Source organism: Leptonychotes weddellii, chromosome 1 (genome assembly GCF_054177405.1).
Source record: "Leptonychotes weddellii isolate Sample4059 chromosome 1, ASM5417740v2, whole genome shotgun sequence".
NCBI lineage: Eukaryota > Metazoa > Chordata > Mammalia > Carnivora > Phocidae > Leptonychotes > Leptonychotes weddellii.
In genome coordinates, this window is record NC_138369.1 from 65,245,931 (window position 1) to 65,260,982 (window position 15,052).

The 15,052-nt window shown below is 37.2% G+C and overlaps 1 protein-coding gene across 1 annotated transcript in view; it reads left to right on the forward strand.

Moving 5' to 3' along the window:
• Positions 1-15,052, forward strand: part of NEK10 (NIMA related kinase 10) — a 204,558-nt gene that overhangs the window by 157,793 nt on the left and 31,713 nt on the right. Inside the window, exons 28-30 of the mRNA XM_081829267.1 lie at positions 2,488-2,525; positions 2,625-2,765; positions 14,560-14,589. Coding sequence (XP_081685393.1) covers positions 2,488-2,525; positions 2,625-2,765; positions 14,560-14,589 — 209 coding nt within the window. The remainder of the gene's footprint in view (positions 1-2,487; positions 2,526-2,624; positions 2,766-14,559; positions 14,590-15,052) is intronic.

The following is a 15,052-nucleotide window of genomic DNA, read 5'->3' on the forward strand; positions in this document are numbered from 1 at the left end:
TATTTGGAAATTTCAGATGACTATACTTTCTTTTGATCCATGATATAATTTCCAGAGAAACTAATAGTTTTCCTGCCATACCTCTGCAAGCTTGTAAATTCCAAGACAAGGGACTATTTCTTTTCACTATCCCTACTCTATTGTCCAGCACAGTTTCTACAGATAGTGGGCCCTTAATAAATATTGGTTGAATGAAATTGTGATGGTTATTTTAAAGATACCCTAAGTTCATTAAAGAGGACTTTAGAATTATATTAAGGAGTAGCAAATTTGGCTGCAACTCAGCATTGTCAGGATAGTCTGTTTCACATATCACTAGCCCATTTTTTAATACGTAAAAATGTTTGAAATTTTGGATTCTTCAGGACAACTGGAATAGTCATCTACTTAGCTCGGCATGTGAGTGGTTATCAGCTATCAAAAGTACCTGTAACCTTAGGAATAAAAGATCTCCACAAGTTACATTTTAATTAACCATTTAAGATAGTCTAAGAGGTATTGCAGGCTTAGCAGCTACATGGCATGACTGTTAGCCTCAGTCATAATGTTTATGAAGACAATGACCAACACCTTCCAAGGAAGTGTCTGGCATGCACTGTTGAATATGGAGTCCCCTGGTCACATGTGAATCTTGAGCAGTTGAAGTGTAGCTGGTGTGACTGAGGAATGAAATTCTTAATTTCATTTTTAATATTCATTTAAATATAAAACAGTGTCAAATATCTCATTAGTTTTTATAGTTAGTGCCCGCTGAAATGATAATATTTTAGATATATTTGGTTAAATAAGATATGTTCTTAAAATTAACGTCACTTTTTTATTTCTACTTTTTAAAAATGTGGCTACCAGAAAATTTAAATTTTTGTTTGTGGTTTGCATTGAATTTTTGTTGGACAGTGCTAGAGCTGTCTAGAAGGCTAAGGCACAGGGTTACTCCCTTATGTGTGCTGTGATACACCATGTATGCAAAGATATGAGGTGTTGGAACAGCTGTTCTGCTCCTCAGCTCAGCCCGGGAGCATCCTGCCCATTTTTGGATACTACTGAGATTATGCCCCTCTTTGAACTTTCTGAGGGCAGGGCTTATCCATTTTCTTTCTCTAAATATGCCCCTTATCCCAGGACTAGGGAGAGTGTATTAATTGTATAAGGCTGGCGAGTTCCATGACTTTTCACTGACTTTGAGAACTTGGGCTGGGAAAGGGACAGAGAAAATAGTGGGATCAGGAGAGGGTTGGCTTGGTGGGGAGTTAGGAGGAGTGGAAAAGGACTGGGAAGGAACTTACCATTGAATGCAAAGACTTTGGAATTATTCTAGTACTCTAGTTGGGCAATGGGTAAATGAGGGCCAATTTTGTTTTGCTTCATAATTTAGGTATGTGTTGCATTTACATGTCAAGAATTCTGTGCTTAAAATGAAAATGTTGGGGTAAGAGATTTATTAGCCATATTTATTTGTATTTAAATCCCTTCCTTCATTCCTACTCAGCAGATATTTATCATGTGCCTTGAATGTAGTAGATGTTTAATATGTTTTTGTTGGACTTAAATTTTGCATTACATTTTGTTGCATTACATTTAGTATAGTTCTTACAACTTGTCAGGGTACAGATGTTTCTTATTTCATTCCAAAATAACTACTAAGAAATTGGCTCTAGATAACAGCAGAAAAAACAAGGTTGAAGGTTATTTATGGCTGTCCCTGGTGGGCTCTAAGGCCACCTCCAGGGGGTGGAAGGCACTGAGACCAAAAATGCAAAATCATCAGGAAGTCTAGAATTTCAGGGCAAGGCAAACAAGTGATGTTAATAACACTGGAAACTTAAGGAAAAATGTAATCCTCTTAAATGCAAAAGTCATCTCCTTTCATAGGAAGTGTTATAATTTCTTTTTTAAGATGACAGGAACAAAGCATCGAAAAATACTACATGTGAAATTTTAAACACTTATATTTTTTACAGATTTAATTTATTTATTTTAAAGAGAGAGAGAGAGCACACAAGTGGGGGGGGCAGAGGGAGACAGAGAATCTCCAGCAGACTCCCCGCAGAGCACAAAGCCCAACTCGGGGTTTGATCTCATGACCCAGAGTCATGACCTGAGCTGAAATCAAGAGTCGGGTGCTTAACTGACCGAGCCACCCAGGTGCCCCAAACACTTATTTTTAATGTAACATCATCATTTTAATTTTAAGTATAATAAGAAAATTATCCAAGACACTAAGAGGTAGGCTCTTAATTATTCTTAGAGCTTATAAACCACTGTGATGAGACAGGGTTCTTTGATGTGCCAGTAGAATGTGAGGTCTGCTATGGGTTTGAATGGGTTTATTTTCCTCTTTATTAAGCTTTTGAGAGCATCTTGAGGAAAATAATCTTTTTTTTTCATCTTTATATTGTAAACCATAGTAAGGTATAGGCTTTCAGTCAATGTTAGTCAAATCCAAGTTGAATAAGTCCTTCTAACAGCCCCTAATTCTGTTTTCAGGGACTTCAGTGGTGGAATAGGATCCAGACCAAGACCAGGTAATTTCATGTGGGCAGTAACAAATTCGGGCATACCTCCCTAATATTCAATGTGATTCATGTTACAGTTTCATATCTTTCCCCCTTTTATTTCTTCAGCTTTGCTGCCTCTTGACCTGCTTCTGAAAGTACCACCCCTCATGCTCAGGGCCCACGTTAAGGAGCTAGAGGCCGAGTTAGTGACGGGGTGGCAGTCCCATAGCCTTCCCGCTGTGATTCTTCGCAATCTCAAAGATCATGGTAGTACTTATTAGATCAAGTTGATGTCAAGCACACAATGGGCGAATACAGAATTATAGTTGGGCCTGAAATGTCTGAATGATGCTTGGGAGGTAATTTTAATACAAACAGCAGGAGAATTTCGTTTTGTTTGTCCACCATTATTAGTTTGGCAATTTAACAGTATCAAAATGCTTTCTGTGTTCACTTATTTGATTGAGATATTATAGGCTGTTTTTCTAAAATTTACATTTCTTCTTTGGTGGGGATGTTAACCAGTTAAATTATTTGTGCTTAAAATGCATACCTACTAACAAAAACTAGTAATTGTTTTACATTCTTTTCTTTTCCTTTTTTTTTTTTTCTTTTTGAGAGAGAGAGAGAGAGAAAAGGGGGTGGGGAGGAGCAGAGGGAGAGAGAGAGAGAGAATCTTAAGCAGGCTCCACACCCAGCACAGAGCCAGATGCGGGGCTCAGTCTCATGGCCCTGAAATCATGACATAAGCCAAAATCAAGAGTTGAACGCTTAACCAACTGAGCCATGCAGGCACCCTACATTCATATTTCTGTAAGCTCTACACCTATTTGATACGAGGGAGTGAAGTTTATCTTTGTTTATCTCCTTTATTCTGACACAGATAGTCTTGGTTATTTCTATTTGTATTTGATTAAACAATGTTATATAACATTGTTTTTCTAATAATTTAAATATTATGGATTCTTAAAACATAAAAGTAATGGTTTGGGGAAAAACAGAATGTCTTAGTTAATGTTTCAGATTTCTATTAAAGAGGACCAAAGTACAACAGTAATAGTTAAACTGTTAGCTAAGCCTGGACAATTCAGGGAAAAAGTATGGTGATTTGTGCTTTATATTCATACATATATGACTCTTTAGTATTAAAGTTCTGTTTTACTATTTTGGTTAATTTGGAATATTGCTCAATGCTGTTTTCATTTTGGCTTCCTTAATTCACGTTCTTTTGTAGAGTTAACACCTATGGTGAACATAACGATGTGAATTGATTTACTGTAACATTAGTCCATGTCTTCACATTTATTAAATTTGCTCTGGAAGAGTTATTGACAGTCTGGGGCCATTTACACCATCAGCATAGATGCAAAAAAAGATGGTTTTGTTATTAAGATGTCCATAGCTATCATGCTGACCATGCTGTTTGGTATAAGGTAAGTTCAAACATAATATAATCATGAAGCTAAAATGGTTGTTGATTGATTTTATAATAGCAAGGGCAGAAAAATATATTTATTTAAGCAATTCACAGTTCTGCTGTGATTCATAATAGGAATTCCTTTTCCTAAAGAGCATGTTGAATTGGCCCAGTTTAAGACTTATTTTATATCCATGAAATTGGTCAGAGCTCTTGACCTTTAAACAAACTAACTGCATTAAAGCACAGTTTACATGTAATATATTCTATTTCTAAACTTATAGTTTGTTAGACTATCCAATTTTTAAAATATACTGACAGATATTGTAGAATATACTATAGTGTTGTCAGTGAATGCTAAAGTTCACCCATACAGGAGCTATGTTTCTACTAATATTATAGACACATCAGTGCATGTGAGAACATTTGGGTTGGTATCTATGGGTTATTCTAATTTCAAGTAAAAAAAAAATTCTTTGATTTTTCTCCATCTTAATGCAAAATTACTTTTCTGCTTAATATAGAAGTCATACTTTTTAAAGTGTTGTGGCTAAGTTTGGATTATCGTTGCTTTATTAAATCACCAACAACTGGTACCAGCCCTATCCACTTAGCTTACCTCATCTGCAAATCATGCTCCATTCCAGTTGTTACCTCTGTGTCTTTAGCCTAACTAAGAAAATGAAAAGGTGACATTAATAGAGCTCTCCAACAATAGGGAAACAAGTTTGGACCAAGGTTTCCTGAGACACTGTTGGGCTGGTCAGTTGTAAGTTATATCTTAAATATTTGTTACTCAGAATGGGTAAAGCACTGAAATGTGTGGATGAATAATTTTTTTTACAAGCAGTCTATATTAATGTATTTTTATTTATTTAACATTTGATTTAGCTTTTTTGGATAGAAAGGAACATGCTTGGATGAAAGGAACATTATGTATAACCAAAAGCCCATTATCTAAATGTTCCAGAAAAAATTGTCAGGGAGGGAAGAATTTTGTCAAAATCTGGGTGTGCTCCCAGGACCATATCTAGAATGTAAACATCATTTTCCATATGCTCCGGCAGAACAAATGGTGAGAGCTATGATTTTAGAGTACCAAGTGGCTGTATTATAATATGATTTTGTCAAGCTGGTACTCCTAATGTGAACTTCTAGGTTCATATTGTGGTGACACAGACTTCTGTAGAACAAATAACTATGGAACCATTTCAAGTTAGCACTTATTAAAGTCCTCCTATTCTGTCTTTTAATACCAACTAGATTGGGTAAAGAATTTATTTTATACATATTTTAAACATATGATGTATACATATACAGATACTTGCAGTTCTTTGCCAACAGAAATGAAAACTTAGGAATTTCTATCTTGCATGGATAAAAATATTAACACTAGTTAACATGGACTGAATGAATGAACAAACATTTTTGACATGTTAAATATTTTAGCTCCATTTCCCTAACTTTAGTCACTGATGGATTACCTAAGTGCACAAATTTGACCATTTCTGAGTATCATGTGTATTACTCTTTTCCTAATATAGGTTTCTTTAATTTGACTCACTTTCTCAACTTAAATTTATTTAAAGGAGAGTTTTTATATTATTGCTACAAATGGGAAACCAGTATAGAATCCCTGGCCAAAAATAGGTGGCAATTGTAAAAATAAATGAAGTATAAGCAAAACAATATTATTAAATCCTAAGTAGATACTGTTTTCTGCTTACCCTGAGGTCTGCTTTCTTTGTTATGAAAGAACATTAGTTACTATTTGAGAAATGGTGATGACATACTCGTTCTATACTAACTTACTCCTTAATATAATCAATAGAAAATAAAATTGGAAAAGTTTTGTATCTGTTCTACTTATTATGTAAGATTATGCTGTATTAAGTTCCCCATGCCTTAGGAGACTCAGTTCTTTAAAAATAATTGTTTGGCTCTGTTGTGTGTCAATCTAACAACTGGATATTTTGAATGGGGGAAAGCATGTGGTGTGTTGTGTCTAAAAAAGAAACGGGTCTTTCCTCTTGCGGTAGGGGACGTGGTGTCATATATTTGTGAAAACTAAATCATAACATAACATATTATGAGAAATGTATCCTTTGTCAAGTACATAGAGTACATTTTAATAATGTGGATGCCATTAGCATGGGTCAAATGTAAATTTGGGGGAGCACCAATCAAACCCAAATTTAAAGTGCACATGTAATGTCAACAAAGACTATGGCCTAATTTGACTGGATTAACACTGACATTTCCCTCTCCCTTGCTCACTTTTCCATTTCCCAGCAGCGAACAGCCAGGTGCTGAACTGATATATGGGAATTCTTATGCTCTGCATTTTGAATAGGAATTGTCACTTCATGATTTCTGGGCTCTTAATTATGCTTTCTTACTAGATGACTGAGAAGCTATTTTTGTACCTGTCTTTTGTTCATAAAGGTCAGATCTAAATAAAGTAGTCAGTGTTTCATCCAAGTATTCCAGAGAGCACGGCTTAATATTCCGGTCCTTGTCATTAGCAACCTTCAGTAGCTTACTTTCAAGTTAGTTATTGACATAAAGTAATTAATACTAAATTTCACAGTTGCCAAAGTGATTTGGAGTACATGCCTTGTCTTGTTTTATTTCATGGCAATTCTTTCAGCAAATAAAGTGCTCACCAGATTTAAAAAAAAAAAATTCTTATAATACTTCTCTATACCATGAAATTTGGCATATAGTTATATACTTTTTTAATATTGTTTGTTGGGATTTGGATATATTGGTTAGATTTCCCAACCAAATTGTAGGCGTATTTACTAAAGTTTAAATATATCTTGGGTACTTTCTCTGAGGTCAGGCCCTTGAAAACTACCTATTGAGTAACCGATGTAGACTACCATTGTATAAACTGTTGTTTATCCTTGCTATTGAGAGCAACAATCACCTTATGATGACTTAAAAAATGGGGAACAATGATACTTTAATGTTAGATTTCAGACTGGGGAAGGGGTGGGAGACAACAAATTTCTTTTACCAGTGGTGATTTGCTTCCTAATTCTTCCTGCCAAAGGAGATAGGTCCCAGGTTGAATGCTGCCTGGAGATGTAGATTTTTTTTCAAGTTCTCGTAGAATAAGGTCTTTCCAAAGAGATACTCAGTCTCACAGAAGTTATTGATGGTTCCAATCTAAGACTGAAATTTGCAAATTGCAAATCAGCTGTTAAATGGTAGCCCACAACCCTGCCTTGTGGGTTTATTCCCTGGGGGAAAGGGTAAGTAGAAGGAGGGGAAGGAAGCTACCCCTGGTAGTAATAAGAGGAGGTCACTGGCTTGGATGGATTGTAGCAGTGTAAAATAATCAAGTCAATGGAGAAAGGCAAGGCTCTCAAATTCCAAACTGCTATTACTAATGCTTTTTAATGGAATTTAAAAATAGTTTCCAAGTGTTTACAATCCCCTTTGAATTATTGTCATACAGTAATATGAATATTGAGGATGGTGACGAGTGAGCCAATATTAATGAGAAAGAGGCAAGAGACCTCTTTCTTCTAGCCAATCCAACCACCTGTCCTCTTCTTAATTAATTAATTAATTTGAGAGAAAGTGAGCATGGGGGAAGGCGCAGAGGAAGAGAGAGAGAATCCTGAAGCAGACTCCCCAGTGAGCACGGAGCCTGATGCCAATTCCAGGACCCTGAGATCATGATCTGAGCTGAAATCAAGAGTAGGCTGCTTAACCAACTGAGCCACCCAGGCTTCTCATAGACCTCACCCATTCTTAATTGACATTCCTCACTATGGATTCCATAGATTATTTGGGATACTTTAGAGAGGGTATTAATTAATTTTTTAAAAATTTGTATAACTATTTATTGTTTTCTACTTTATTGGAATGCAAAAGCACAATTCTTAAAGTTATTCTTTAGCAAGTGTCCTAGTTTTATTTAACCCATTATTGATGGAACCAGATGGAGAATAAAAGAGCTAGTTCCAAGAGCATTTGAAGAACCGGGATTTGTATAGTTAGCCAAGAAAGAAAAGCTGAAATAACATTGTTAAATTGAGCATAAGACTGATGAGATAAAACTATTACATTTTTGTAATTAACTTCTTGATCAGTCTATAAAGTCATACCAATATATCAATTTCTGCAGGTTAATCAGGATCACTACAGGCTGGAAACTGCCTGTACCTTTACTGGTATGGATTATTGGTTAGATATACTGGGACATTACCCAATAGTATTAGACTGGGATCAAATGGAGTTATCAGAAAATGCTCTAGCATGATGTTCAAGAATCAAACAATAATAATTTTGCCTATTCTCCATGACTGGGATAAATTCTTCTTATTCAGGTAATTGAATGGGACTTGGTATGCCATCTTTTCTTTCTGTGTTGTTTTGTTTTGTTCTTTAGTTTGATTGATTAGTCTTTGTAGCCATAGTGCTGAACATAGTGTGTTTTCGCACCACAATATTTTCTTCTTGAGAATTCTGGGTTACATCAATAGAGTTGACTTTTTAAAAAAATGTTCCCTCTAGGAGGAATAAAGGGAGCAAGCATGACTTGCATAGTCATTGTAGTGTAGTGAAAGAAGTAACTAAGTCAATGGAGCAAAGGCAGGCTGTACGGACTACACCAAATGCATATGCTATTTTTAGGCCACAAATTCAGCAACAAAAATCTAACTTTTTATATTTTCCCAGTACTAAACTGAATTTTTTTTTTAAATTTTTTAAGATTTTATTCATTTATTTGACAGAGAGAGACACAGCGAGAGAGGGAACACAAGCAGGGGGAGTGGGAGAGGGAGAAACAGGCCTCCCGTGGAGCAGGGAGCCCGATGCGGGGCTCGATCCCAGGACCCTGGGATCATGACCTGAGCCGAAGGCAGACGCTCAACCGACTGAGCCACCCAGGCGCCCCTAAACTGAATTTTTATATTGAGCCCCCATTCCACATATCAGAACACATAGTCAGTTACCTTAAAGGTAAATTTCAATGTGTTGATGATTTCTTTGTCAGCTTAAAATCAAACAGACTGAGGATTGCTCTTCTCTCTGTTCTTCCCTGAGTGGTATTTTTGGCATCACGAGACCACCTGTGCTGGTATCCGATCTGATTATTGAATATGGTTATCCTTCCACATTGGCATCCAAAGAATGTAGTGGCACAGCCCTACCTGACTTCCAGTTCCCAGTCTATGGTTCCATCTGTGGCCATGAATGAAAGCAAGACTTCTATAGTGCATGCTCTCTCATTCTGTCAGCTCACCATCTCAGGGGCCTGGGAGGGTTGGCCAGTTCTTCCCCACCTCTCTGGGCCTGGAGACTTGGGAACTCAGTAGGCCCTCTTTGCCTCTGACACCCTGGGAAGCTATCTCTCCATCTCACCCCACTCCTTGCTGTGATACAGCAAACATCTTATGACCAGGGCTCTCAGAGTTCCCCATGGAGACCAAACCTACAGCCCTACCACTCTTGAATCCCCAACTTAAAGAGAGCTCCATCATCCAACTCCCCCCTCCTCCTGCCCCCACCCAGACTGCGTGAAGTAAGCTAGGATTTGAGTCTCTTCTGAGATTACTTTTCTTCTGGTCTTTCTGTCCTCCCTCCTTAGAGAAGCTTTGTCTTATGGCAGGGGGGTCAGGGGATGGGAGGGAGAGGTTGCTCGGCAACAATTCTTTTGAATCTCTCTGCCTTCTATTTAGACTATTGCTTTTTAAAGCCCAGAAATGTACTCTCTCTGTTCTTTGGTTCCTCCCTGCCACCCCATCTTGGGCAATGCTAGCCTCACACTCCACTACTTGACAATAGGAGGCTCATGAAGTCAAAAATAAGTGTGGGAAATAATGCAGCAGAAAATTCTCCACACAGCATCCTCCTTGTGTATTATGTAATCACTTCTAGGAACTTTGACCTTAAAAATCCTGAGATTATATTTTACAGTTTGAAAAAGTAACTAAAGAGATAGCAAGTTTGGAAGTGGGGAAAACCCTAATCCTCACACATGCACAAATTAAACCTGAACAGGATGTGAGATACATATTGTAAAAGTGATTAAGCCAGAATTCAAGAAGGAAGGGCTTCAAAGCAGCCTTGCTTTTTTGACCTTTAAACGGCTTGATTCTGAAGATTCAAATGAAAGGGGGTGAAAGAGTCTAATCACCCAGTGAGTAAAAGGAACTGAGACTTTGATGAAGCTTCCTGCCATCCTATAGGAAATGCCACCAGGGGAAGTGGGAGGAGGTTGGGCGGGGTGGGGCAGAAGGGGGGTGACTAGGTGCAGACTCTCAAGTCTTCCTAATAATTTCTACTTGCTTGTGGAAGTGTTGGTCAGTCTTGGGAAGGATTCCATGCCTAAGCTCATTAGTCATCATCCTCTCCCTTACTTCCCTCTCACTTTCCATGGGATGTCATACTCCCAGTAATGGGGATCCAGTCTTCAGCAGTGTCCTTGGCTCCTGCTCCTCATGGGCCAATGGTCACCACATGCTATTCCAAACCAGGCCTTCTGACTTCAGCTCTGGGCTTCTTTTCATGAGATCACCTTTCCTGAAACACAGTCTCCCTTATGGGTCCTCACCATCATATATGGTGGCCTGACTACCTCTTTAGCTGTACTCAATATTGTACCTTTTTATTATAGGGCACACTAGATAAACTAGACACCTTACTGTTCCCCAGATGTGGCCTTCACTTAGCTGACTCCTGCCCTTTGCTGAAAACTGTTTCTTCTACTCAGAAGCCGCCACTCAAGTATACCTTCCCTCACACCAAATCCATGTCCTATGCTTATTAAAGGCTTACTAATTCTCCATGGTCTTCTCAAATGTAACTTTTGCATCAACTCTCTATCCCCCTTCTTGTGGTTCTCTGGGTAAACTTTTCATGAACACTTTGTGAGTGCAATATCCTTTGTTGAACTTCTGGTACCTTCTACACTGCTGGCCGTAGTGTTAGATTGTTGAACATTTGTAGATCTGAATTACAATTCTGCTACTTTATTTCATTTTACAAAAGCTAAGGAAAGAGGTGAGAGTAAATCTGTTTACTATACTAAAATTTAAAGGGTTGCATTGTCTTTCAATGGGGTATTTGGTCAAATACAGAAAAGCCAATATATGTTTTGGCCCCATTCATAGAGCAAAAATAGTCTTTGCTTCTTCAGGGAGCTCCTGCCCAAAATGTTCTTTTCTACAGTTGTTCAAAACTTCCTGACTCTTAGCAGAGAGAATTCAGAAAAATAGGAGGTTATACTATATCTTGGTCAACTTGAAGAATACAGTGTAATCCATCTTTTGTTCAAATTGTAGTAATTAACAGTTTCAGGGCTTGTGTTGTGAATGGTAGTTTCATTAGACTGGATGTATAGCATAAATCAAATCTCAAAGCACCAGGAAGGGGACCCTAACTTGGCTATTGTAATGTGCCATGAGATAAAAAAGCAGAGAGAGTATACTGCACAGACTACAAAGACCTATTTCCAGTTTAATACATGTAGATGCTTTCCAAAAATCTTTAATCCATTGAATGTTCAAAGGCCTAGATAGAACATCATGTTAAAAATAGTGACACTTTTAAGAAGAGAAATAGTATTTGAGGCCTGGGAAGGAGCATAAATATTATTTTATGTTTGAGGTAACCAGAGGAATTGTCCTAGTGATGAGTCAGGAGGAGAAGTGGGAGCCCCTCAGCTCCTGTCTAGACTGAGTCACTTGGTGTTTTAGGACCCACCTCATTTCATGGTCCAGCCATCACCTGCTCTGTGATCTTGTTGGACAGTTTCCTTAATCTTACACTCTTTTTTTAAAAAAAGATTTATTTATTTTAGAGAGCGAGAACATGAGTGAGGGAGAGACAGAGGAAGAGGGAGAGAGAGAATCTCAAGCAGCCTCTGCTCTGAGCATGGAGCCCCATGTCGGACTTGATCTCATGACCCTGAGATTATGACCTGAGCCAAAACTAAGAGTTGGAAGCCCAACTGACTGTGCCACCTAGGTGCCCCATTTAATCTTACTCTCTTTATCTGTAAGATGAAATAAAAACAACCCTTCAGAAGTTTTCAAGGATTAGATGAAACTAAATATGTAAAACCCTTCCCAGTGTCTGCCGCAAGTTCATGCTAAAAAAGCACTGGTCTTCCTCCAGATCCTCCTACTTACTACCCCAGAGGGGGGTAAAAATTGCTGTTTAGGGTCATGCTCGCCAGAGTAAGATAACAAATATTACTTTTAAAATTACTTTTAAAAATTTCTGATACCTTTGAATAAATTACTTTTTTTTTTAAGGCATCTTTTTTTTTTTTTTTTAAGATTTTATTTATTTATTTGACAGAGCGAGAGACAGCCAAAGAGGGAACACAAGCAGGGGGAGAGGGAGAGGGAGAAGCAGGCTTCCTGGTGAGCAGGGAGCCCGATGTGGGGCTCGATCCCAGGACCCTGGGATCATGACCTGAGCCGAAGGCAGACGCTTAATGACTGAGCCACCCAGGCACCCCTAAGTTACTTTTTATAAGGAGTTTTGTAGTTTCCTTTTAAGTTTTAAAATTAAATCCACTAATTAAATTCACTAATATAATAAAACTAGAAAAGGAAGTTAAAATTGAGTCAATTTTAAACTTTGATTTGATGTAAATTTTAATGGGACCAAATATTGTCTATCTTTTGCAGTAGGAACTACATAGATATGAATCATAGGCATACTACATATGATTGGAATTGAAATATAATCAGCTTCTGTGATTTTTTTAAAGAGAAAATTATTTTAATAAAAATACTCAGGACAAAATTATCAACATAAATATGTGTTGCATTTTTTTGTGAAAAGTTAGGAAGCATAGTATTTTTAGTTTGCTGATCTGAAAGATTTATTGAGAGAGAATGCTTTAAAACTCAGAATGGTATGGCTAACATTTACCACAAACTTGGTAGTTATCAATATTTAAATACACAATAAAAATTTTAAAAACAGTACTATGTGAATTTTTATCACTTTTGTTTTCCTAAATTATTAAGGGCTAAATAAATATACATTCTGATGTAAGGAAATATAAAAATTTGAGCATTTGATCAGGTAGAAGAGGGAGATTCATGGTTCTCATACCCAGGATTAGCTGAAGTAGTTTAGGAAATCAAGAGGGTTTATAAATAGTACAGCCAGTATATAGAACTATCATTCTGAGTCTCACATTTCCTTTTTTCCTCCATTCCTAACTCATGAGATTATTCACATCTCAGTAATCCTGCCAGAGGACCCAGGAGTGCTGAACTGGTCATGGGATCCTGTCTTGCCATTTTACAGCAGCAGTGGGTATCTGAGAGACTGCTCTGGTAGTACCAAAGACTAAAAATTACCTTTAGTCTACGTGATAGGGATGGGAAATACCCTTTAAATTGAAAAGAAGTAACAGATTAGGTAAAAATACTCTTAATATATAAAATACAGTAAAGTCATTAGTATTTAGACTATATAAAGAGCATTTACAAATCAATAAGAAAAAGAAGCATGGGACACAAACAGGAAATTCACCAAAGAAGTACAATAGCCTCACCAGCATTTAGGTAAACACAAAATAAAACAAAGTCAGATTGGCAAAATTGAAAAGTTTGATAACACATAGTGTTGATTAAGGTGTAGAAAAATGGCTCCTCTTCCAGTCAGAGTGCATATTGATTCAGCTACTTAAATATGTATTTGTTAAAATAAGAAATATGTATATCTGAGGCCCAGCTATTTGATTTCTCCTTATCTTCCCATGAGACCTTTTGTACTTAATGCACAATGAGGCATGTTCATGTGTGCTCACTGCAGCATCATTTATAATCATGAGAGACTGAAGGCAAATTAAGTTCCCTTTGAGATAGAAGTGGCTGAAGTAACTATGATGCAGGCAGAACATGTAGCACTCTTTAATAGTGGTTATAAAGAATGGGTTAGAACTTTGTGTGTTGATAAAAAAGAATCTCCATGACAGACTGAGTCAAGAAGAAAAAAAAAATTGTAGCACAACCTTATGATGTGTCACCATTTATTTAAAAAGAGAGAAAGAAAGCATGAGGTAATACTATAGACTTTCTCCAATAGTAGCTTTCAAGTCTTTTGGAAATGACCTTCAACAAGGAGCACATTTTATATAGCAACTGAGTGGACCCTTACTATATGCAATGTACTCTGAAATTTTTCTATCATATTCCATGTCATTTCATTCCATTTATCAAAATGCTGGTCATGACCCACTAAACTGCTTTCAGGATTCAATCACCGTTTGAAAAATACTGTTCTGAAAGTACACGGTTTCATATGTAAATGGATAGAAAAGGGACCAGAAGGCAACACACCAAGTTGATGTCAAAGGTTACTTCTGCAGAGGTGCTGAAGGGGGGGGGGGTGTTTCCAGGGACCCTCCAGCCCTTTCTGTAACACCTGGTTTGTTTTTATGTTCATTTGCTTGTTTTATGATGGGCATGTGTAATTAAACATTTTTAAATTGATTTTTTAGAGAATGAACAATCAAAACTATTTTTAAGAGGCAAAGATTTAGTGGGACTGAGAGAGTCGTGGTCAAAAGGTCTTAAGAAAATTTTAAGTTGCTTTGCATAATTGAGTAGTTCAGAAGATAGGCATCTAGCTAACTGTCTCTGTTTTTGTGTTTAGGGCCACAGATGAGCACATTCTTGTGGCAAGGTAGAGTCAAACCCGTGTGATATCCCACTCAAAATGTCATCACAATCTAGGAACATTCTGCCATGCTGTGAGATTTTAACTCGTTACCTATGAATGTTAAGTCCACATATTCAAAAACATAAAGTAGTTAACATAAAGGTGATCCAAAAAATCCAACCCTCCAGCTTCAGAAAATGTGAAGTTACTGTTCCTGTAGCAACAGTGTCTTGGCTGCATTACATGGTCTGTAGTTTTCGGTATAATACTTACGTTTTGAGAATCATTTCTACAGGAAATGCCACTGTAGAACATTTGACATATGTACACATGTCCATCTCTGTGGACTGGAGCAGATAACTCCAGCATTCTGTTTTCTGTTTTAGAGCTACGTTAATTCTTTCTGACTTACCTTCACATTTTTACCCTAAGGGTAATTTATTAAACATCATCCTAATGGTCAAGTAATTGATGCTTCAAAGGAGTT